At 51.0% G+C, this 25920-nt stretch overlaps 1 protein-coding gene across 1 annotated transcript in view; it reads left to right on the forward strand.

The window, feature by feature from the left end:
* Window positions 1-25920, forward strand: part of STK32B (serine/threonine kinase 32B) — a 399034-nt gene that overhangs the window by 360534 nt on the left and 12580 nt on the right. Inside the window, exons 7-11 of the mRNA XM_041750994.1 lie at window positions 3474-3577; window positions 11037-11153; window positions 13617-13742; window positions 16658-16789; window positions 18245-18309. Coding sequence (XP_041606928.1) covers window positions 3474-3577; window positions 11037-11153; window positions 13617-13742; window positions 16658-16789; window positions 18245-18309 — 544 coding nt within the window. The remainder of the gene's footprint in view (window positions 1-3473; window positions 3578-11036; window positions 11154-13616; window positions 13743-16657; window positions 16790-18244; window positions 18310-25920) is intronic.

Here is a 25920-nt window from a genome sequence, read left to right on the forward strand (position 1 = left end):
CAGCTCTGGAAGGCAGCCCAGTGTGTTAGCCCAGTGTGCTCACCAGTACTCGTGGGGTGGGCCCCACACACCTGGCTCTGTGAAAGATCCCAGGAAGGGATCTTCCCTGTGTACCAGGGAAGGACACAGGCACTGCAAAAGGAATGTGACTCAAGAGCCAATTTCTATAGGATTTGAAATTATTATTATCACTGTGCAAGTTCACAGTGAACCACGTACTTATTTTTCTTTTGGGTTATATTGAAACCCTAATTTCCTCAAATGTAGGATTCCTGGATCTTCATACATACTTTTGGCTTCAGTTCCAGTTGAATTAGCAGATTTAACACAATGATCTTGTAGAGATTTTGGAATATAAAACATATAAATTATATATTGTGTGTATGAAAATAAAAATAATTAGTTATATATTTATTTCTATTATATATTTATTTATATAACATTTACTTATATTACATATAATATATGTTTATATATAAAATGAATTATTTTTATTCTCAGCGTATTTCAGCCTAAGCATGGTGTAATTGGTGGAAAATGTCTGAATTTTGAAGAAGACATAGCAGATCATCGTTTTGAATGACCCCCAAGAAAGGGGTGAGGAAGGTTCAGATAAGGCTCTGAGCCTCCCTGTTGCATCCCCCAGGCATGTTACTTTACTCCAAAGCTTCAGCTTCCAAGATTAGAGATGATAACAGCATAGCCTCACAAGGTCCTTCTGAGGATAAAATAAGGTAACGCATGCGGAACTGTATTGCGTGCTCTATAAATATTAGCTTTCCCATGGAGTGAATAATATATGTAAAAAACCTTGAAGAACTTCTGGCACAGGGTGGATGCTTGATAAATGGCCACATGAATATTGCAACTCTTAGTGTTGTCAATAAAATCATGGGTTATGGTAATAAAGGAATAGGTGTATTGGGCACTAGGCTGAAAGTTGTAAGAATGATGGTCCAGTCCAGGCTTTTCCACTCACGGGCTCCATGGCCCTGAAATTACTGCTTTACCTCCTCAGTTTCTCCATCTGTGGGTTGGGTGATTCGGAGCTGGGTAAAGGTAATGCATGAAGGAACCTTGTGCCCTAGACAGCTCTTTAAGATTTTATTTATTTATTCATGAGAGACACAGAGAGAGAGGCAGAGACACAGGCAGAGGGAGAAGCAGGCTCCATGCAGGAAGCCCAAAGTGGGACTTGATCCCGGGACTCCAGGATCATGCCCTGGCCAAAGATAGGTGCGAAACCGCTGAGCCACCCAGGGATCTCCCAGAGAGGTATTTTGAGGAGGAGATTGACACACTGTAAAGAACATTGCAGTGTCCAGGACATAGCAGCTTCCTGGAGGACATAACTCTGGAGCTGACTATACCTTTTGTGAGACAGCCCTAGTGAATTAAGGAAGAGAACAAGAGATAGATATGGGCTTCCAAGTCCAGCAGGAAGGACCATGGTTGAAGCTCACCGTTTCCAAGACATATTTGACTTCAGAATCCCTCCTTCTCTGAAATATATTCGCCTCCCATGGAGCTGGTGATATTCTCAGGAACAGACTGTGAAACAGCCGTGAGGACAGGGAGACCCTTAGGCTGGTACTACCGTGGTCTGTGTCCCGTATCAGAAAGCCAACTCCCCTGTCAGAAGCAGAAGAACAGACAGGAGAAGATGACTCTGGAGGCCTGAGAACTGGTGGGGAGGCCACCACAGGAGACCTGAGCAAGGGCCGATCATCAGCAGAGAGGAGGAAGGGTGCAAGAGCTGTGAGGGTTGGAGTCATCAGGCAACTATTACAACTATGGGGCTCCTGAACCTGGGAGTCAGGATCAGGGGCTGTAGACTTGATGGCAATGCTGGCAAGCAGGTGGCCGAGGCAAGCCACTCTTCCCCTTCAAGCCCAGCAGCCAGTTCTCAAACAGGGGGCATGATGACAGGATGGTTTCCACTTCACTTGTGCCATGTTGACACTCTGAGGCTGTGAGTTCTCTCTACTTCTGAGGCACGAAAACAGTAAGCCGGACCAGATCCAGGGCATCGGGTGACAAGGAGCCAACTGATGTGCATTTATTAAATGCCTACTGTGTCCTTGGCTGAGCACCAGGTCCTGGGAGGGAAGGAAGGTATAAGGGTGCACCAGGACATGTCCTGGCAGTCATTTCAGTACAGGAGGAAGGACTTTGGAGTCAGAAAACCGAGAGGCCACTGCCACACCAGCTGCATGACCTGGACCATGTCCAAAGAGTGAACATGCGCTGTACAGTACAAAACAAATGGGGAGCATCGCCGGAAGCGAGTGTCCAGCTGCCAACCCAAGAGCCCAGATTAGAGCGTGTGTGTCCTGCCTGCCTCGCCTGCCTCATCCAGCCCTTCCCATTCCCATGCCCGCTGAATGCCAGTCTGAAAACTGAGTTGAGACGTCTTTAATCACAACATGTTGTGGTTCCTAGGGACAGATTTTGGCTGCTCTGACAACTGTAAAATGGAATTATGTCTGCAAGTTAATTTGCTGGAAAGGAGTCACATTTCACAAAATTTTCCTGGAAGCCAAAACGAGCAATTAGAGCGTAGATGCACTCCTGGCCTAGTGATTTGGGGGTGAAGCCATGAGATTAACACACCACTCAGCACATTAGAGCACGTGAGGGCCAAGAAACCCCTCCCATCCCCCCAGGACAACTACAGGGCTCTAAAGAATCAGCATCCACCACGCTGGGGCCTCCAGCCCTCACTGTGTGTTCAACTGGGGTGACATTCACAGAACAAAATTAGCCATTTTAAAGGAACAATTCTGTAGCATTTAGTACATTCTCAGTGTTGTGTAGCCACCACCTCTCCCTAGCTCCAGAACATATTCATCTCCCCCAAGGGACTTCACTAAGTGATTACTCCCCATCTTCCCCCTACCACTGCCCCCACCCCAGCCGGAGAACCCCCAAATCTGCCTTCGGTCTCAAGGATTTACCTACCCTGGGGGTTTCCTATTAGATCCCACCTGTGCCAAACCAAAACTGCTTCCCGAGGGAGGCAGCAGGCTCTACAGGTTCTAAGTGTCCAGGTTGTTGGGACACCGGATACAGTGCTGGTGCCAAAAGCAGAGTGACATTTACAGGGTGCGGTTTCTTCATTTTAATTCACATGTCACCCCATCTGCATTCATGCTGCCCATGATTCGTGTTGCACCCACACACCTCCTCCGGGGGACTCTCCCTGCCTGCACCCAGCAGACCCCCTCCACTGCACACTTGGAGCACCCCACTTGTGTACTCCCTGGGGGCCACACTCGTGTTTCCTGTGATGCCCAGTGCCCGCTCGGGGCTTCCAGAGGGAAGGAACCCATGGCATGTGGACGGAGTACTGGCTTCACCCTCTGAGAGGCTGGGTTCCCGTCCCCCACCCCCGGCCCCGTGTCCCCTCCCTGAGGGATGGTGAGTGTAAGCTGTGACTTGTGGTGACATTCTCTTTGTCCTGTCTTCGGCAGCCCCGGAAGTGTTCCAGGTATATGTGGACGGAGGCCCCGGGTACTCGTACCCCGTCGACTGGTGGTCCCTGGGTGTCACGGCCTACGAACTGCTGCGGGGCTGGGTAAGATGGGCACCTGCACGGTGAAGGCGGGCAGCCCTGGAACGTGGGGCCCAGGTCAAGCCGGGCTGGGGTGCTGATGGCCGGCCACGCGGCGGGGCGGGAGCGTGCGTGAGGAGTCAGGCCCCGGGTTCCAGCTCTGATGGACCCTGAGCATGAGGGGGGCCTCGAGCGAGCGTCTGGTCCCACCGCCTCATTCACTCATGGGGAATGGATGCTCACGGGGGAAGGTCTTACGTAAAGGTCAGCATCTAATCAGTGGCAGCTTGAACCCCCCAAAGCTCCTTGGCACTGTGATTTTGAACACTATCCTCTTTCGCTCCACAACTCTATGCGTCGGTGTCTGGTTTTCCAGCTTGATTTGAAGCTCTTGAAATACAAGAACCGTGTTGCTTTTCCCTTGTTTGTTTGTTTGGTACCTTCCCCAAATACATAGCTAAATGCCCCCATAAAAAGGAGGCATTTGGTGCATATTTTTGTTTTTATTTCATTTAATTTAATAGCTCAAGATAACTACTGGCAATGAAGAACTCATTTTTACTTTAGTAGAAAGAATTGTGACAAACTAATTTTGAGGCATTTTTCTTTTCTTTTTTTTTCCTAAGGATTTTTTTTTTAATTTATTTATTCAGAGAGAGAGAGAGGCAGGGACACAGGCAGAGGGAGAAGTAGGCTCCATGCAGGAAGCTCAACGCGGGACTCGATCCTGGGTCCCCAGGATCACACTCCGGGCTGCAGGCGGCACTAAACTGCTGCACCACCAGAGCTGCCCCTTGAGGCATTTTTCTTTGCACAAGTATCGTTCGAAAATGATGTCACTGAGCCTTGGTTTCTTTCTTGGTACGATGAGGATAAAAGCCTTCAGTCTGTTTCATGGAGCTGAAGTTAGTTACCACAGGTCGTTCTGCCCCCGATGGGGACACAGGGTTGGCATGTCACCCGCCTTTGCTGCTCCAGGCCTCGGTGCAGAGCCACTTGCACTGAACTGCAAAGTTCGGTGTCCCACAGTGATTTGTATCCATGCATATTCAGGCCAATGGAGGTGCACTCCTGGAAGGTGGGGATCGCCAATGAGGAATGAATGAATCAGTCAATCTATGAATCCATGATAATGGGACCAGTTTGCAAACCATCAAAGCCATATGAGTGAAAATATTATTTTTCACCCTGTAGTTCAAACAACTATTGTCTTCTTTTGATCTCAATTATTTCCTCTGAATTCCTCAAAAACATAATTGCTATACACAATGTTTTGATAATTAAGTATATACATATACTTAATTATATATACATATATATGTATATATATGCATATATATTTGTTATATATATTTGTTAGTTTTCTATTTTATATATATATTTGTTAGTTTTCTCAGGCACTGAATGAAAAAAAATCATCTTCTTGGCTGGTTCCTTTGTCATCTGCTGGTTTCGTTCATTGGTAGGCACAGCCAGGAGGGACCATGAGCATCCATAACACTATATGAACCAGAGGACACAGGCATCCGCCAGATGCTGTTTATCTGATGTCCTCAGCTACACAAATGCCCTCGGCAAGCAGTTGCCCCAAGCACGTTTGGATGTTCAGTAGCAGAAAGTACATTCTCTGTGTTAAATAAAAATCAATCGAGCAAATTTGAAGATCTAATTGGCTTTACTAAGTGATCCATGAGTCTAGCAGCACCCCATCTAGCACGTTGAGAGGTGCTCCAAGGAGCTGTAGGAAGTGGAAGTGGAAGAGTTGTATAAGAGGGTGGGGCAAGATGCTCTCAGAAAAAGAAAAAGATTGTTTCAGGCAAGAGCTTTCTAGGGTGAAAAGCCAGATGTCTTATCATGCAGATTGTCCATCTTTCTTCCAGGGGTGGAGAAGACCCAGGTGGCAGGCTCAGTGGTCAGGATTGGAATATTCCTGACCCAGCAGTTAAGACTTAAGACAACACTTCTGGGGAAGTTTGGAATTGCAATTAGATTATGTATTAAGCCCTGTTTTGGGAACTTGTCCTAAGTGATAGCATTTGGGGCCTGTGAATTTTGTGTTGTGCTTTTAAAACATCTGTCATTCCTCACGGGTCAGAAAGTCAAAGATGATGACTTGGCAAAATGCCCCAAGGATCCGTGGTTCTTGCTGCTTCCAAAATAAATCGTTTCATTTTTAATGCAACAGTTTTCTATGCAGAGATCCAAATGCCACATTCAAGGGAAGAAGGAGAAGCACACCGTGGGATGGGGGGAGGGGCCTTTGACATAGTGAGAGTGAGTGAATGAAAGGACACCTGTTATGTGCTATTGTAAACCTTCTTCACAGATGTCTGGTCTGGCTAAACCTTTGACAGGCTTATGCAAACAGTTAATTCTCTGTTTTTCATTCAGGAAACAATCACATTCAGTAAAAAATCTATACTGAGATGCATTCCTGCTTATCTCTGGGGTGTGTGAAGGTAGAGGCTGGCCTTCCTCCCCAGAATCCCTCTATCATGTCAGCGACACCTGTTTGTTCCTTGATTCCCTCAAAATCCAGGGAGCTTTTTACCTCCCAAAGATGAATGCCGCAGTGGGGATTTCCCAGTGTGCGTTCTAGGATCTTAGAGTTGGAAAGAGTTAGAATACATAAGATCAGTACAGTCTGCTGGCAAGGGACCCAGAAATACTCTACCCCCAGCCTGGAAAACAGCCATCTCTTCCCAAATGCTCCATCGGGAGAGCAGAGGAATCAAGTGTCATTAATGGGCTTAAAATCTCAACACAGAGAATCCCATGAGCCTGACTGGATCCTGTGGCCTGGACCAGAAACAGACGTGGGATCTCTGAGCCCAGAGTAGAATCTTAGTCGTTACCCACATGCCTGCTGAGTGAAAGAGTACTGTGTTAGAGCACAGGTACCTTGGTCTCCCCGGACTGCAACCACAACCTCTGATTAGAGAGAAAAGGTGTAAGAAGGATGTTTCCCACCCACAAGCCCAGAGTAGGGACTTGGGGACCTCAGCACAGCCTCTGTCCTCTTTCCTGCCTGCCGGGCTCCAGATGGCATCCCCGACAGGTGATCACCCGCCTGTTCACTGTTTCCCCTCAGCATCCAAGGAGCTCCTTACCTCCAGAAAGAACCTGTTTCATATTTTGACAGCTTCAATAGCTAGAAAGTGTTTCACTCAACTGGAAGCTGCCTTCTCATAATAATGAGTATCTTAGAGGAATTCACAGGGTCAAACTTTGGCTCTACCAGCTCCCTCGTCTGTGATCTTAACCAAAGCCAATAAACCAGATCGAGTGCTCAGAATCCTCATCTGTTAACCAGGGGAAAAATTAATAATATCTACCCAATAGGGTTGCTTTGGGAATTAAGTCATTGCAATGGTCCTCACTCAGTACGTGCCTGATGAATGTCAGCAAGCTTCCACTCCTTGCTGTGATTCCTGCCCTGGGGGCCTGCCAGCAGGCCTGCATCCTCTGACATAGCACCTTTCCACGCTGGAGCCAGGCACTTGGAGTGGAGGCTGGATAACGCCTGGGGGATGAGTGCTGGTGGGAAGGCCTAGGGGCTAGGTGAGCAGAGGTCTGTGTTCCCTCCCACGCTCTGGGTGCCTTGGTGCTCCGATTCCCACCCAGTCAGGTATCTCATCTGAGCCATGGCTTCCTCCTTTGTGAAATAGAGACTATGAGGCCACCGCAGGGATGGTGTGAGAAAATGTGGCAGGGCACACGCAGTGTCCTGCATGCAGGAGACATGATCGTCAAATAACTACGCTCCTGGCAATGACTCTGAGACAGGTTGATGGAGATAAAGTGCTGATGACTTCTTCAGAGGGAACAGACATTTAAGCTGGGTCACAGAGATCCTGCTGGAGGGAACAGTGTGAGTACAGAGGAGGAAGAGCCACTGAGGAGGACACAGCAAACATTTCTGACTGAGCAGCAGTACAGGACAGTGAGGGGACAGTCCTTAAAAGCCTCTGAGATCAGCTGGAGACACTCAGGTTTACCAGGTAGGCAGCGCAGTGCTGTCCATGGACGTGACAACACGGTGGTCCAGGGAGAGTGTCCTTTGCAATCATGCATTTCCAGGCTCATGTCCTGGCTTTGCTGCACAGTCTCTGAATGATCTGGGGTGAGCCGATTTCTTATCTACCAACTGGGAGGACAGTAGTTGAGGCCCAAAGCGCAGAGTTCCTTGACTTTGGCACTGCAGACACCCGAGGCTGGGGAACTCTGTGGTGGGGACTGCCCTGCACAGGGCAGGATGTTCAGCAGCATCCTTGGCCTCTCCCTAACCAGATGCCAGCAGAAATCTCCCCTGCTGACTTATGGCAGCCAAAAATGTCACCCAGCATCATCCAATATGCCCTGGTGGATAAATTGTCCCCGCTTGGGCACCACTGCCATAGAGTAACCAAGAGGACTAAATGAGATCCTGAATGCCAGGCTCATGGCACACTGCATTGCACAGAGTGGGTTCTGAGTGTAGACAAAGGGTGGAGCTCAAAACCCCACCTGTGGTGCCCTAAGACCTTCTACCCTCCAGGCTTCTTTCCAACCACTTCCCTGAACTTGTCTTTGACCCCATTCAGCACATTTCCTTGAGGTCGGGTAGACAGAGAAGGCTGGGGGTGCAGAGAGGAGACGAATAAAGAGGAAGGGTGTATGGAGCACCCCTAAAGTCTGCAGTGTGGAAGGAAGAAGTGGGTGTGCACCCGCTGGATGGGCTCAACCACAGAACGGGGAGTGTGTTGGCGTGCAAACTCTACAGAAGGAGAGAACACTGACTTCTTGTCCCTTGGTAAAGCAGACAGAGAGGGCACTGTGCCAGGAGTCAGGACCTGGGAGGAAACGGACCCTGGGATCTCACTCTCTAGGTTTTATGTCTCCATTAAAGAAGGGGAAGGAGCGTGGGTTGTTCTACGGACCTCTAGGACCCAGCAGAGGTGGTTCGACAGTTCTAAGGGGTGGGGAAATGCTTCTTCTGGTTCTGGAGATTTCATAGCCTGAGGAACTGTTCTTCGCTTTCATCTGTTCTGTGTTTGGGATTTGGAGTAAAAAGGTTTGGAGAAAAAAAAAACATTGGATTAGATGGTCCCCAAAGCCCAGCTCAGCTCTAGCAGTTCAAATAACAAGTCTGTGGCAATTCTTGTCTCCTGTCTTCCATTTCTTGGAAAATTGGCATTTTTTGTAAACCGAGTGTCCTGGCATAGAGACACACCTGCACTCCATAATGCGTATATCCAGTGCCCTGCTGCTAAATCACTTTCACCAGCAGTCCATGTAATTACTTTACCTTAGAAATGCCACTTGGTTTTCTGAGTCAACATGTCCTAAGGGCAGTGAGTGAGAACCAAACTTCAATAGAATTCTTTACCCAAGCAGGTGAAATATTGATCTCAGTATTTGCCAATATTCTTGTAGAAGGAGCTGGGCTTCTCTGAGCTACCCAAACGGATGGCAGCTGCGCCCAGAGCCACAAGCTGCAGAGCATAGTGTTGCAAGCTGATCTGTGAATGTATTTAACTGTTGGCTTTATCAGAGTTACCATAATTATCATCATTGCTATTCTTATTGGCCTGATTCCCCCTAGAAGTGGAGAGGACAGAGCTAGAGACTGGCGGGTTTGGGGGAGGCAGATGGAAAAGTAGATTGATGAATGCCTTGAGGCAACCAAGAAGAAACTACAGAATGCAATGTGAGTGATATGAAAAGCCTTCCCATTTGTCGCTGGCTGTTCTCTCAAGCTGGGCGCTCTGCATGGTGGGTGTGCTCTGGTGGCATCGGAGAAAGAGCAGTGAAGGAGAACCTGCGTCTCTGTGGGACGAGGCAAGGGCACTGTTTGTCTTCCAGCCTCAATGTCCTGACTTGTGAAGTGAGAAGGTGAGAGTGCTCCATCTCCCAGGGTCCTCCCACCTGCTGCAGCTGGGTGTCCCCATACAGCTGGGACAGGATGGGAGGAATGGTTTCTCCAGAGGCAAAAAGATGGAAAGAAGCAATCCAGAACAGTCCAGAAACTGATGTTTCACTCCTGTTATTTCTAATCATGGTAGCTGTTACTGGTGAAGTTGGGGTGGGGAGAGGGGGGGTGTCCTACAAAGGCCGAGGCAGGCGGCAGCCTCAGGAGGAAATTCTAAAATGTTCATTACTAGAGCCATACTCCACCCTTATGACAGTAAAAGAAAATGTTTGAAGACATATGTAAAGGATGTTAGCATACCTACTTAGCTGGCCTTTCTAGGGAGTCCACAGGTTTTGGCTTTGCTCTGCATATTGTAGGACAAAAGGGTGGGGAGGTTCCCAATTCGATTGACAGATGAAGGAGGAGACAGCCAGTCTTGAGCAGGTGCCCTTCGTCTGGGTAGGCACGTTGGAAGGCACGGGCACTGTCCTGAAGGTGGACATCTTCCCCAGGGGAGCCCCATTTGGTGAAGATAAAGATGCTCCTCTGTTCCAGGGAACTGTCACCCATCCTGAGCCTGGGGTTCTCTGCTGGATAGCTGAGGTTGCTCGAGAGCCTAAGAACACAGAGATGAGTACAGGATAAGCCCACCTTTGAGGACACCCCAGCAGGAATTCCACAGCAGACAATCAGGTTCATGGGGATAACTCTCCATTTCTCTAGCTATTGTACCACACATGCTCCAGAGATGACTGCCTGCTCCAGCCCGGAGCCGTTTGATCGTGATGCAAACCTCAAGGCATCTCAGCCCACAAAGCTGGGTGGAGAGTGAAGAGGGGGAGAGAATTTTGGTGAGGAGTGGGGCAGGGGCAGAGCTCAGACATGGTCCAAGCTGTGTACTCAGGGTCCCAGTCAAGAAAGCCTTCCCAAGCTTTGAGAGGTTCTTAGAAGCAAGAAACTGCCAGGCAACGTTGGGAAAATTCATCAGGGGGTTTAATGTTCTGCAGAGCGGGCCAGTTGGAGAACAGAGCTATGCATCCTCACTGCAGGGGAGAGGGTGGCAGGTGGAAGCCCAGCCTCCCCCGCCCACCCATCCACCCCACCGGACCCGGACCTTGGTGATTCTTTCGTGATTCCAGCCTTGCCCCACTCCCAGCCCCAGGCAGTTCAGCCAGTGCAGGGAAATGTGGCATGAGGCCCATCAGCAGGTAGGGGCTTTGACTGGAGGTGATGCTGGGTGTCCGATGGATGGTGAGAGCCATCCCCAAGCCCAGAGCAGAGACTCAGGAGTTAGGCTGTTGGATGTGGGTCCTGCCTCCGCCAACCTACCAGCTCTGTGAACTTGCCAAGTCGTTTAACCTCCTGTGGCCATAACAGAGCATCCACGTGCTGGGATCCAGTACTACCCCCCAGGCCTGATCACTGTTGGCACAGGGGTGGGGGCCACATGTTCTGCTGTGAAAGAGGACCTCCCACTGTTACATGAAGGGAAGGAATAAACCACTTTCTCACAAATACACAGTTTTAACCACACGGGCCACTGTCTTCCGGTTGGCCTCTCTGATTCCCTGTCTGATCCTTTGGTTGCAGAGACCGTATGAAATCCACTCGGCCACACCCATTGACGAGATCCTCAACATGTTCAAGGTAGAGCGCGTCCACTACTCCTCCACGTGGTGCAAAGGCATGGTTGCCCTGCTTAAGAAGGTAAGGGGGCAGCCGGGCCTGGGGGCTGAGCAGGCCTGCCAGCACTTTCAGGAATGAGAGAGAACAGAATGCGGGCGGGTGGTGGGACTGGTAAAGTAAGCAGAGCGCCAGCACATCGTCAGGGCCTCACGGTCTCGCGTCCAGGATCACAGAGCCACTGGCTGCTAGAGTCCGCCTGGAGCCACGTCTGTGACAGCACAGCCCCAGGCTTGTTTCCCTCTGCTACAAGCTCCTAATAAATAGAAATACTGAAATGCATTTGGCTCTTTAAAATTTCTTTTTTTTATATATGAATTTATTTTTTATTGGTGTTCAATTTGCCAACGTATAGCGTAACACCCAGTGCTCATCCCGTCAAGTGCCCAGCTCAGTGCCCGTCACCCAGTCACCCCCACCCCCCCGCCCACCTCCCCTTCCACCACCCCTAGTTCGTTTCCCAGAGTTAGGAGTCTTTATGTTCTGTCTCCCTTTCTGATATTCTGCCACAGTTGGTCTTTTGAGTCGCTGAGCTTTAAGAAATGGGGATCTCCTGACTTTCTCCAGGAACTAGAATTTACTAGAAGAAAGCAGCGTGGTTCCCAGAGTGTGTCCCCTGGGCCAACAGCGGCAGCAGCCAGAGCAGAGAGCTTGTGGGAAATGCAGATTCCCAGGCTCCACTCCGAAACTCTGGGGGTGGGGCCCCGTTGTTTGTATTTCGGTCCGCTCCCCCGGTGGTTCCGAAGCAGCACAAGCAGGACAGCTGCGGTGCCCTCCTTCTGAGGCTGCAGGTAGCTTTCCTGACTCCGAATCCTCGGAGATGCTCAGGATGGATGGAGTCCCGTGTATGGTTAGTACCCAGTCATGTGTGATAGAAGAATGGGGGTAACAGCGGCCAGGAGTGCTGGGGGCACTGTCGACTCTGGGCTGCACGCTGGCTCTTCTCATACCTCACAGCCCCGGGAGCCCCTATTACAGGTGAGAACACGGCAAGTCCTTCCGTTGGTGCCCTGGGGCAATCAGAGGGCAGAGGCAAGGTTTGAATCTGGGCTCTCCTGGCTCCATAGCAGCTGTTACCCCCACTCCGGGTCTCCCAGCTCCAGATGCCAGCTGTTCGTCCCTACACTGCCTTAAATGACGTGTTGAAGTATGGATTCACTACATTTCTTTAGAGGAGATTCAGTCCTTGGTTCTTCGAAGTCAGTGGTCCATAGAACCAACTGCTGACTCAAACCACCTGGATGCCCTAGGCAGCTACCAGTGCCTGCACCCCCCCCTGCAGGCCCCCTGCACTCCCTGCAGCCCCCTGCACACTCCCTACACCCCCCTGCAGGCCTCCTGCACCCCCCTGCAGCCCCCTGCACCCTCCTGCAGGCTCCCTGCACCCCCCTGCAACCAGTGAGTCAGAGAACTGCTGCTTCTGAAAGGGGAACTCCCATGCGGCATCAGAGTGAAGTCTCTGTGTAAATCTGCACAGGTTGTTTGGGGGCAGCCCTAGGAGGATGCTGTCGTGACCAGCAGCTAGGACCCTGCTAGGTGTCCTCACCTGGTGTGACCACAGCTCACACACTGGAAACAGCTGGGAGATTTCTGCAGTGTTGCGGGCTGGGGGCAGGGGGCAGTGGGCGGGGAGCAAATGGCACCTGTTGGCAGCTGGGTGCCACACACCCCCTTAGCAGTGGCCAGGTCCTTACCAATCCCCTTGGGTCCCATCGTAATCAAGAGCTCGAAGTGGAAGAGTTGCCTTTGCTCTTCCTGCTCTGGAAACAGGAGCAGAGCATTCAGTGTCCTGCCTGAGGACTCGCGGCTGGGGAGAGGGCAGGGGTGGCAGGCCCAGGGCAAGTCCCCTGACCGTCACTGTTAGCCCAAGTCGTCTTTGTGTTAGACAAGCCAGTGTGTTTCTGAAAAGCTGAAAGCCCCGTTTGGGTGCAAGGTAATACTCTGTGGCTGGTTTTTAATACTGCATCACCCCGTAGTAGCAGAAATTCTATTTGAGGAGAAGCTAAAAATTATACCCTTGGCTGCAAATGAGGCCACTCCATCAGGCCACAGAGGTCACCACAGAGCTGTCCAGGGATAAATTTTATTACGCTTTCGAACATCGGTTACCAAGCTGACAGTCTCAAGATGAGGAGGCTAATTCTTTTTATATTTAATTGGAAGCCTCTGGAGACATCAGTGAGAGTGGGATGTCATGGGCGCTAGTCCCCAAGGACAGCGTGGTGGCTGAAAACCCAGGTCCCGCCAAAGAGCCCCTTTCTGGGTGACTGTTTGGAAGCAGCCGGCCCTCTGGGTTCCTCCCTTGCTACAAAGAGAAGAGTGTAGGTGACACTTCCGACAATGGCAACCCAGACACAGCATTAATGGAGCATAAGAGGCAGAGGCCCCTTCATTCTCCCTAGATTCCTACCTTTAGGGTCTCCGCTAACCCTGCGCCCCTCGGTGGGGCGCACAGCTCAAGCAAGCGTGTTTGCCCTCCGCCCACAGCTCCTGACCAAGGACCCCGAGAGCCGCCTGTCCAGCCTCGGTGATGTTCAGAGCGCCCCCTACTTGGCCGACATGAACTGGGATGCAGTGTTCGAGAAGGCGCTGACGCCAGGCTTTGTGCCCAATGTGAGTGGGGGTCTCGTCCAGTGGCATGCCATCCCCTCTGCGGGGTCCCCTGCCCTGTTCTACAGGAAGACTCAGAAGCTGGCCAGGGAGGTCTCTGCCTGCCATGGCCACATGAGCTCCAAAGGGTTCACATTTCACAGAGATTTGGTGTGGATTTGGACCTCATTTCCAAGATCCCACCTGGGAAGCTTCTCTCCTTATAGAAGCTCTTTGTGGACACAGAGCCTCCTCTCTTTTATTGAATCACACCCACTATGTGCACAGGTCCAGGCACTGGGGGGAGAATTCACACCGGCTGTGTGCATCCACCCAGCCGACTGTCCACCTATCCATCCATCCCCCCACTGATCCTGCCAGCCTGTATTCTGAGTGCCGACTTATGCAGGCACTCTGTATGACTCGAGGTAAACCCTTGTAAAGAACAATGTTGATGCCCCTTGTCAGGGAGCTTGCAGATGAGAGCAGGCCTCCTCAACTATGCTACAGTTGACTTTAGGGCCACATGAATCTTGGGGGTTGGGGGGCGGGAGGGGGGACTTATCCTATCTATAGGAAACTGTTTAAACAGCATCCTTGGACTACCCACAAAGTGCCAGTAGCACTCCCCAGTTGTGACAACCAAAAACACGTCCAGACCTTGCCAAGAACCCCCTGGGGACAGCTGCTCCCTGTTGACACCAGTGGGCTAGGAATTTTGTGCAAGCAATAAGGCAATCAACATACAAAGGCACATATGGTGACCCAGGGCTGGATCCTGGAGGGACACTGCAGACTCTCCTGCCCAGGGTGAACAGGCCATAGAAATTTGGCTTCAGTACCACCTCTGGGACCTCAGGTGTGCTCCAGAATGGGTTGTTCACTTGTTCGGGGAAGATATGAGGGGACCCCACCACCACCACTGAGCGTGAGAAGAGTAAATGCCAAGAGGCCTCCAAAGACTCAGAGCAGGACCTGGGACTCAGTGAGCTCTCAGTAAATACCATGCTCATAATAGCTGTTTTAATTAATAAACCTGCTGGAGTTCTGATCTTGGGTCTCTTGGTTAGCTTCCCTCAGAATGCACACTCTGGATATGCCAGAGAAAGATGCTGGCCTCCTTGGTGGTCCTCTTCTGCCCCACTCAGGCCAGCTTGATGAAACCCAGAGATCTTGATTCAGTCCTTTGTATGGAGCCCAAATTGCCAAAAGCAGCCTCCCTGTTGCCGTGTCTGAGCTTCTGCAAGGCTTTGTGCCAGATCTGTGTGGGTCTAGGTAACTGCCTCCTGGAAGAGAGGCAGACTTAAGCATTGCCTCTGATGGGACACTCCCCAGGCCAGCCTCCACTTCCTTCCCTGCAGTGAAGCGCCGCCTCTCTGGTCCTCCACTGGACAGGTGTGTAGGTCTACATTAGTGGTTAATATCATTCTGTTATGGTGCATCTACCATCACCCTGAGAGGGCAGGGCCCATGTAGCCTTGGCTGGCCTCTGCCTGCGAGACCCCAGAGCAATGGGTGGCGCTAGAAGACACTAGAAGTTCTCAAGATGTGACTGTTACACAGATATAAGTGGATGAGTAATAATGGTCCAACAGGATTGAGTGTGTTCTGCATGCCAGGCACTGTTCAAAAACTCCATGTGCATTATCTCATACAAGCTTCACGACAGGGAAGCGAGTCTTGTTAGTAGTATTCTCAGGTTAAGTAACTTGCCCATGATTACTGAGTGAGAAATTGACCTCAGGGGGCAGCCCCAGTGGCCCAGTGGTTTGGCACCACCTTCAGCCCAGGGTGTGATCCTGGAGACCCAGGATCGAGTCCCCCATCAGGCTCCCTACATGGAGCCTGCTTCTTCTCCTCTCCCTCTGTCTATGTCTCTACCTCTCTCTCACTCTCTCTCTCTCTCTCTCTCTCTCTCTGTCTGTCATGAATAAATAACTAAAAAAATCTATAGAAAAAAAAAAAGAAATTGACCTCAGGGAGTCTGTATCCAGAGCCTGCATTGGAATGAATGAATGAATGAATGAATGAATGAATGAATGAATGACAGATAAATCAGGCCAGGAAAGACTTGGTCCTGAAATCAGACCAGATTTTTGGAGGAGATCCCAATACACCTCTGGACTGTGGATGGCATAACCACGAGGCTATATTGCCTAAGGGGAGTAGCATCCCCAGCTGGGAATCAGGATGGACAATAGCCACCAGCATCTTGGGTCCTTGGCACAGAAGTCAGGAGGACAAAATTCCTCCTCACCAAAGTGGGTTGAGCCCAGCCTGGCTCCAGATGGGGGGTAAGAGGGAGCCAGCCTGGGGAACTGGGCAGATTATGGCCAGAAATGGCATTTTTCAAAGATTTATTCATTTATTTATGATAGACATATATAGAGAGAGGCAGAGACACAAGAGGAGGGAGAAGCAGGCTCCATGCTGGGAGCCCAATGTGGGACTTGATCCCGGGACTCCAGGATCGCGCGCGCCCTGGGCCAAAGGCAGGCGCTAAACCGCTGAGCCACCCAGGGATCCCCCAGAAATGGAATTTTAAAATTAAATGATTTAAAAGGATATTTATAGAAAAGATAGTCATGACATGAGAATGTGTGTGTGATAAAATAAATGGATAAGTCCGATTGGGAAACAGCTCAGTCTGGCAAAACGAACCTTCGCAGGGAGGAGACTGCAGAGCTGTGTGGATGTCAAGGGTGTGGGGAGAGGGGGTTAGGGAGGTCGGGAGGGATGGAGATACGGGGATGAATAAATGAGGTCTGCAGAGAGAATGTGTTGCTTCTCCTCCCCAGAAAAAAAAAGACACAACTGTGTACCCCACCGTAGTAGTTAATCATTACATGTTGAATGAATGATGGATTGCATGGATGAGTGAATGCCCGAGGATGGATAGAACCAAGACAGACCAAGTCTGCTTTTCCACTTGCTTTCAGAAGGGGAGATTGAATTGTGATCCCACATTTGAGCTGGAAGAAATGATCCTTGAATCCAAGCCACTTCACAAAAAGAAGAAGAGGTTGGCAAAGAACAGATCCAAAGACGGCACGAAGGACAGCTGTCCTCTGGTGAGCACAGTCACCAGGAGTGGGGTTTATCCTAAATGCCCACGAACGTAAAGGAGCAAGGCTGCTTTTTAGCCAGATGGAGGCAGGTCACTTGGCCTCTCCATGCACCTCATTTACAGAAATGCCTCCATCGCTGGAGTGGTTTGTATAGCTCAAGACCCCAAGGACTGCTGCAGGTGCGCATGTCTGTCCACGCAGGTGGCTGCTAGTCCCGAGTGGGAGCCACGTGCATCCCTGGGGTGGGAGCCAAAGAATCCATGCCATGCGCTGGGAACACCGCACCATGCCAGGCAGGTCTGGGTTCCCTTTGGAAAGACTGTGCTGTGGAGGCTTCGGGGGCACCCTGACTCCCCTGGTCCCTGGGCACGTTGGCCTGTGTGCACCCCCATGTTAATCTCCTAGGCCACCATGACAGAGTAGCACAATGTAGCACATTGTGGGATCACACGATCCCACGACCCGTCAGCCAAGAGCCAGACGCTTAACCAAGTGAACCAACCAACTGAGCCAACCAACTGAGCATGCACCCCTTGACACATGTTTGGGGTTTTTTTTTGTATATATATTTTATTGGAGTTCGATATGCTAATATATAGCATAACACCCAGTGCCCATCACTGTCAAGTGCCCCCCTCAGTGCTCATCACCCATCCAACCCACCCCCTGCCCACCTCCCTTTCCACCACCCATTGTTCGTTTCCCAGAGTTAGGTGTCTCCCATATTCTCGACACATGTTTTTAAGGGGCATGATTCAACCCACAGCTACCTATTCCCCTATAAAAAATATTTATAATTATATTTTATAACAATATTGCTATGTAGATGAATATAGCTTCCAATGCTAGAAGTCCTTTTTTTTTTCTTTCTTATTTTAAAAGAAGTCAAAACACCTTTGTAGCCCCTAAAAGTATTGTGGGCCCTAGCCCTATCTATGCCTGCCGAGCCTAATGCAGAAGCTGGCCTGGAGACACCTGCGTGTGAGTTAACAAAGGTGGGTGGTGTTCTGCACAGGTGTGCAGTATACATCTGGCATTCAGGCAGCCCCTAAGACGTGTGTTACAGAGCATTTGTCCTTGGCATTTGTTCTTTAAGCGGATGAGCACCTTTGCAGAGTGGTCTTGAAATTCTCTCCCCCGCCCCCAGCTCATCCCACTAATTAGGCCTAAGGAACATTCCAGCAATCGAGAAACCAACTTCATGATTTTCAACCCATATTCCATTCTAACATGACTTTTGAGTTGGATATAATGGCTTAAAATTGAGGCAAACCTCTTCATCTGCCAGGCTCCCCTTACAGGCACCCATAGGGTCAGGGCTGCTCCAGCCGTGTAGCCCACCCCGGCCCCAGGCATCGGCAGTCCCATTGAGATCAAGCTTTGTTCGTCATCACTCCTTTGTCATGGGTCCCTGGAGGGCGCTCCATCATTTACACCCACCTCTCTGCTCTTTGACAGAATGGACACCTCCATCAGTGCTTGGAGACTGTGCGGAAAGAATTCATCATATTCAACAGAGAGAAGTAAGTCCTCCACCAGCATCTGCTAGCAGAGCCCTCCCAGCTGGCAGCGGGGCTCCTGGGGGAGCGTGGTGGTCCCTGGCCCCCAGCGAAGCCAGCCAGGGCGCTGGAAGGGAAGCAGCCAGGGGCCCCGTGTGCTAATCCTGCCTCTGCCACTCGAGCCAGGCACTAACGCCACCTCGCTGGGCCCCGGGGTCTTCACGCAAAGTGGGCTAGCCGTGGCACGACCGAGCTGCACACCGGGATGACGGTGCAGCGGGGCAGGCTCGCAGGTGGCTCAGTGCTCGGAGCTCTGGCTGGGAAGCGCCCAGTGACCTGAGGCAAGTTCCTTCGCTTCAGCTGAGCCCCCATTTTCAGCAATGACAAAATGGATAATCCCTCCCTTGCAGTGTGGTTGTTGTAAGATTAAATGAGGCTGTGGATACCATGCCTGACGAGGTCGGAGTCCTCATGAAGAGATTACTATTATTGTTATTATTTAATGGGGTGAGATGGTGTGGGCTGGCTGTGCAGGGACTCGGGACAACACCGGGTTAGATGGGGCTCGGGTGGGGTCTGAGCTGGCCTCGGGACTGCCCAGGGTTCGGTCAGCAAAAGAAACAGCAGGCTCAGGCGAGGTCCTGGCAGGGTTACTGTCAGGGGCTCATCCACCTGGGACCGACTCGGGGAGGGGTGGCACCGAAGCCTGCAGGCAGGACTGGCAGCAGGCCAGATCCATTTGACCGACACTGAACTAGGCCTTGGGCTTCCAGAGCCCCCAGGTACCCTCCCTACTGTCCGGGAGAACAGATGGGTAAGTCCCAGCTGGAGCCCCATGCTGTCACCAGGCCTGCGCTGTTCTCGCTCAGCAGGTGACGGCAGCAGAGGCGGTGTGTGCCATGGAAAAACGGCAGCTCAGGCCTTGACAGCAGGTGCCGGGCTCAGCCTGGGTGTCAGGGAAGCTTCCCAAGGCACCATGTCCCCCACCCTCCCGAGTCCTGAGGAGTGAGGAGGAGAAGGGCATGGAGAGCCATGAGTGAGGACAGTACACAGAAGGCAAAATGTAGGGACAGCAGCTAGTGAAGAAGTTTGACTTCAGGGACCATGCGTGGGGGCAGGCCGTGGTGGAAGGTGAGGGACCCCACTCAGGGCTGTCTGGGTTCCAGCGATCAGGCTGCCGGGCAGGGCAGGGTCCCCATCGTCTGTGAGACGCTGGGACAGGCAAAGGAGCAGTGACCTGTCACTTGTCCTGGGCGGCTCTGGCTCCCTGACCAGGGGGTGCCCAGGTGAGCCCAGACACACACACCAGACCGGAACAACAGGCCTCACCGCTGGGGGATCACATCTGTCTGGTCCCCCTGTTCTGGCAAGCAGAACGGGAAGGGCCTCTGTGACCACAGCCATCAGACCTGGGGAGGGTGGTGGCTGAGCCATGGGTGGTTCCAGAGCTCGCCGTCATTTCCCTGCCGAGGCCCACGGTCCCGCCCCAGCCTAGCAATCCGGCTCCAGGAAGCTCTGCTCAAACAAGCTCAGGGACTGTGGACCACAGGCTCCAGGCAGCCTTGTTCTGGACCCTTCCTCCATTCAGACATAGACTGAGGGGTCCTGAGAGAGCACCTCTGGCAGACGTGAGCCTCTGGAAAGGCTGGGCAGTGACGGACCCAGGCAGGCAGCAGTGGCGTGTCCCACTGTGTTGTGTGCCCGAAGATGCTATATTTGGAATCCAGAGAATCCAAATTATTTCCTTCTAAATGAAAATGATAACGAGACATTCCTCCTCATGTCACTGATGGGTCACATCTGACTGCTTTGAGCAGGAACACCGACCGCCCCAGAGTGGCTTCAACCAGTAAGATGTTCTTTCTCACGTGGAAAAGTGAATCAATCAGGGAAATGTAGTAGGATCGCCCAGCCGTGCGGAGGACCCCTTAGAGATTTGTGGTTGTGGATTTGAAGTGAGGCCGGCACAGTTAACAGGAGTTGGCAAAATAAAGAGAGCAGAGTCGTTTCCCAGACGGGGGAGTCCAGGATCCGCACCTGCAGAAGCCACAGGAGGCGGGAAAGAAGACGGCTGGCTGGCGGGGGTGTTGTGGGCTTGGGGTCGGGGCTGCAGTTCCTGTTCTTGCCTCCCTCCCTCTCTACTCACCTGAGCTGCACCCCCGCCCCGGGAGCCCCCGCTGGCTGGTAGGCCAGCTCCCACCTGCCACATGCAACGATCCAGGTGGAGGGCCTGGCTGCGTCCCGCCGGATGCTGTCTGAGTGCCATGTCGACCCCTCCACGTCCAACCCTATTCCTGCTCCACGGTGAACGTGGGAAAGGAGCCACGTCACATCCAGCACAGTCCTTGCTGCTGCAATTCCTCATCTGTACAAATGCCTGTGAGGAGTCCCTTCCTGAGGCACTTTGCCCCAAGCCAAGACTTTTCTTTTGAAACCAAGAAAAAAATGGGACCCCGTTCTGCAACCCTGTGTTTGAAGCACCTGCCACATCGGCACTTGAGTAGCTGGAACGTTAAACCTTCCTATCTGACATCCGCCGCCGATGGCCAGTGGCCTTGACCAGGGAGGGGATGCCAAGATGCTGAGCCAGGCTCCCCTTCACGCTGGCTGGGGCCACACACCCACCCCGGGCAGCCCAGGCCATCGGCTCACGGCAGACTTGGCCGGCTCCACATGCACTGTTGCACGCTCATGCTGAGCAGAGGGCCACAAAAGTGAATAGAAGGAGGCATCCTGGTCACAGGAGCACACATCACCATCCCCGGGGGGATAGTGGGGGGTGGTATTAGCATTTAGAATTGCTGCACCTGTTGTGGGTTGAATTGTGTCCCCTAAAAAGATACACTGAACTTCTAGCCTCTAGTACCTTAGAATGTGACCTCGTTTGGACATAGGGTTGTTGCAGATGTAATTATTTAAGATGATGTCATTTTGGAGTTGGGGGCTGGTCATCCAATATGACTGGTGTCCTAATAAGAAAGGCCCGGACACAGGGAGAAAGCCACATGGAGACAGAGGCAGGAATGCCAGGGGCGCCAGCTGCCACCAGAAGCTGGGAGACAAGCCTAGACCAGATCCTCCCTCAGCCTATAGGAGGAACCAACCCGTCTGCCACCCTGATGTCAGACTTCTGGCCTCCAAGAGGCAATAAATTTCTGTTGTTGTAAGCCCCCCAGATGGTGGTGATGTGTTACAACACCTAAGAAAATGGATACTGCACCCTCTGAGTCAGAAGCTGAACAAATAGGCCTGGTGATCTGATGTTCTTGGTGTCGTGCAGATACCTCATAGTTTGAGAACTTCTCCTGAGAGAGACCAAGTGTGCCCAAACAGGGCCTCCTCTGGTTGATTCTGAGCTGGTCACAAGAATCCCTAACACTGCAAACCGTCCAGCCCTCTGTCTTCCCTGCTATGGGGTAGAGACCTGCAGCTCTGAGCCCTTACGGGCTTAAAGGTGCTCCCAAGGACCTCGCCCCTGCACAGCTCCCTGGCCCCTGCACAGACCCTGTGTGCTTCCTCAGCTAGAATGCGCTCTTGAGCAGAGAAAAGCTCCCCCAGTCCCCCTTGTAGTGAGGAAGTCATCCTCAGCATGTAGTGCCCAGGGAACACGGGTGGGCAGCAACCACACCAGCTCCTGTAGGGGATTCTCATTCAGTCCTTTAACAGAAAGCTGTAATCTTACTGGACCCTGAGTCCCCGAAGCAGATCTAGCAGGACTGGTGCCCTCAGGATGCTGTCAGCTAGCAGGGGTGATGCTGGGATGCAGACAGACACAGGCTGCTGTGGGGACGTGGAGGACATGCCCTGGGTCTGACTCTCTGGACCTTAGCTTCTAAACAGAAAGCAAAATTATAATTAGCACTGCCTAATTTTCTAGAAGCACAGCTTATTACTGTTTTATGGTCTCAACTGGCTGAAGGCCTCCACACCAGGTGAAACATCTGCTTCCAGGGCCTTGGCAGCTGATGCTTACACTAGTTTGAGAAATACTAATGGGTTGTGTCCTCCTATTTTTGGCTAAAGATATGAGTGCAGTTTTTCCAAAAGGTCTTTTCAATAGCATATGACAGAGTTTTCCAGGATAAGGAGCCCCTGGTGAGAACGGAGTTTCAGGAGCTGAATTTTCTATCTGTGATATCTTGTAAAGAAATCAACGTGCTTAAAATCACATTAAAGCTACATTTGAAGGCCCTGAAGACATTATATTTAAAAAATCGAATACTGCATTTGTTATACTTAATAGTACTATTAATAATAAGAGGTGACATTCATATGTGATTTTATGGTTTGAGAGCCTGTTTCTTTGATCTAGATTTCTCATCCTCGGTCCTATTGACATCTGGTGACTACTGACATCAATTTTTTGAGGCAGGGACTGTCCCTTGCATTGTAGGATGTTCACCAGCATCTGTGGCCTCTGCTCAGTACATACACGTAGCACCTCTGTAGTTGTGACAATCCCAAACTGACCCCAGACATTGGCCGATGTTCCCCAACAGGCAGGTCCCCCTGGTTAGGAGTCACTGCTTTGATCTTTACTTCCCACACTTCCTGAGGCGCATATTATTAGTATTTCCAACATCCACAGCTCTGAACTGGAATATGAAGGACTTAAAGTCTAATCTTCCATCCCCTAGATTCTGGGCTCTTTGTGCTGCATGCGCTTTACCCCAGCTGTTTAGCAGATGTTTATTCAGGGTCAGATGCACAGCCAGGAGCAAGCCCCTGTTCCTCCTGGGGCTCACACTCCAGTAAAAGTAAAAGCAGCTCACACTGCTCCTGTAATTGTGAGGGGGTGCTTTCTGCACGTGGTGTCTTTGAGGTGTCTCTCCAGTGTATCCCGGTGGGGCAGTGGCTTGCATGGAGCAGAGGGCCGTGGGGGCACACTTTCTCGGGGCGCCCACTCTATGCCTTGCAGTGTGTACATCCATCCTCTGAGCCAAGTACTTTTATTTCCACCTGCTATAGGTGAAGAAGGGCAGGTTGAGGGCACATGTCTAAGAGGGGGCAGGGCTGGGGTTCCAGGGAGGTAATCAGGCTCTGGATTTACCAAGCACTAAATCAAAACGCAAAACAGCCCCTTCCCTTGCACATTCAATGTTGAACGGCGGATTTCTACTAGCTGCGTAGATATGGTCTGTCGGTGAGCCCGGACACTACAAGTACAAGATCGTACAAATGAACATGACAGCAGTCCGTCCTCCTTACCCATCCTGAGACAGCACAACAGCAGCAAGACACTGCCAGGCTCAGTTGGAGACAAGGATGTGATGCCTGGACCAAAGCCATAGAGAGATAAACAATCAAAACGTGTTTAAAAAAAAAAAAAAAAAAAACGTGTTTAAAAATCTGTGACCTCATCCACCCAGGTGGCCTCCCTGGAGGACCCCAGCAGGGAGTCAGGGGCCCTCTGTTGTGGCCTGGAGCCACTGGGGGATGGAGGCCAAGAAGCATGAAGTTATGATTCATTTCAGGCTTGGGGACTGGATGAACAGGGCAGGCCCTCGTCCTACTGCCCTTGGTGCTGAGCACAGGGGTGGGGGTGATCCCAGCTTCTCTGTGCCTCAGGCTCCCCTTCAAGGGCCGGACTGGGTACCAGTGATCCTTGACTTTACAAGGTCTGTGCCACCTGCAGAGTTCCTTGACATCACTCTGATTTCTTCAGCAGCCTGTGGGGAAGGCAGGGAAGGGTAATGCCTGCATCTTGCAGATTAATCAGTAAAAGGGGGACCTTCTCCACTGGCACATCTCCTAGCCATGGCACATTCCCTAGCCCTATCACTAGGAAGAGGCCAACATCAAGGACCCTGCCTTCTGAAGTCAAGGCCAACCACATTTAGGTTCTCTCCCGTCTCTGAGATTCCGATTGTGTGGTCCACACGTCATTTATAGATGAGGATAGACAGGAAAGAGAGCCAACAAACAGCTGAGAGCACCTCTGTTCCAAACTATGGAGCGGGGGAGCACCCTGCAGCCATCTGCTCATTCTGTTCTCATTGCGGTTCTGTTCATAGGATTATTTTCTCCCATTTCACAGTTAGAAAAACTGATAAAAGCCTACTTCTGACTCTTGTGGCATCTCTGAATCTCGGAAAGGCTAGAGGCTTTACTGCCCCTAAGTGAGGTGAAGGGGAAGTTCCCAGGTGACCCTGCTTGGGTGAGGCCAGGCTTTCTGGGATCACTGCTCCACTAAGCCAGGTGACGCCTTCCCAAAGCCCAGGAAGATGGCCAGGGAGAACCAGCTCAGCGACCTGGAACAGCAGGAGGAACTTCAGCCACAGGTGAAGATGGCCAAGCAGGTGCTGGGATTGTAGAATCCTGATAGTTCTATGAAAACTCTAGATCAGGAAATCACCTGAGAGTCAGGGCCCTCTGCCAATTCCATCAAGGCAAAGTGCAGCCTGCTTGCGAAGTGGCTCCCAATCCTGGCACCTTCCCTGAAGCCAGTGAAAGACCCAGGAAAATACAATGTGGCGGATTTCCGGTGGGCTGAGGCGTGAGACACCATCCCTGACATATGGCCCTGCATCCCCACAACCCTGCTTCTCTTAGAAGTGTCTGCTGTCATTGGTCTGCTCAGACTTTGATTATTTAAAGTCCCGTCTTCTTTCCCTTTCAACCAGTTCTCCATAGTGAGACAGAGGTACCCTGTTTTGTGGGAGAATATTTAGAGGCCTTATTAAATCTGTTATGGAATGAGGCTGTGTATGAATTTGAAAATTATAAATAGGATCTAATGGTCTGTTTTGAAATAAATATTGTTGCTGTTGTTGTAATACTGGTCTAATTTTCTCTCTGTTACATCTAAATATCTCATTGCCAATCAAATGAAATAATACTATCACTATGTGACTATACTGCAAACCTGTTCTGTGCCAGGGGCATCTATATTTTATCTAAAAGAAATCCTCACCACAGCCTTGATTTGTAAATGTTGGCATCTCAGAGAAGGAGTCATTTGCCTGAGGTCAGCAGTCAGTGATTTACAGAGTTGGGATCCCATCTAGGTCCGGGGTGGCTCGATCTCGTGTTTTTATGACCACACTACTCTGGCTCTCACCTTTAACTTTTTATAAATGTCAAAACTAATTAAAATATCCAAGTGAAGCAAAGGAACGGCATTGCTCAGAAGGTATGGAAAAAAATGGAATATATACAGTAGGATGGTCTGAACCTACTGGGGGCAATTGGCAGCTTTTCTTAAGGCCCTTACTGACCATTTCCTCTACTGAACACAGCTTGGGGGCTGCCCCCAGTCTTCCTATGGAGAAGCCTCAGATTTTCTGCCTGAAATGCCTGGTTTGTGGGTTGCCTGTGGATCTTAAAGGATGTGATGGACTCCTGCACTGCCCCCACCCTCCACTGCTATATTTGAAAATCCAGTCTTTGCAGAAGTAATCAAGTCAAGATGATGTCAAACTGGATAAAGGACCATAACTCCAATGACTGGGGTCTCAAGAAGGACAAAGATGTCAAAGACAGGGTCAGAGACCAGAGTGATGCAGCCCCAGTCCAGGGGTTGCCCAGGATTGCTGGCAACCACTGGAAGCTGGAAGAGACAAGGAAGGATTTTCCTACCAGAGCCCTCCTGACACCTTCATTGCAGACTTCTGGCCTCCAGAACTTGAGAGAATA

This window comes from Vulpes lagopus, chromosome 4 (genome assembly GCF_018345385.1).
Source record: "Vulpes lagopus strain Blue_001 chromosome 4, ASM1834538v1, whole genome shotgun sequence".
Lineage (NCBI taxonomy): Eukaryota > Metazoa > Chordata > Mammalia > Carnivora > Canidae > Vulpes > Vulpes lagopus.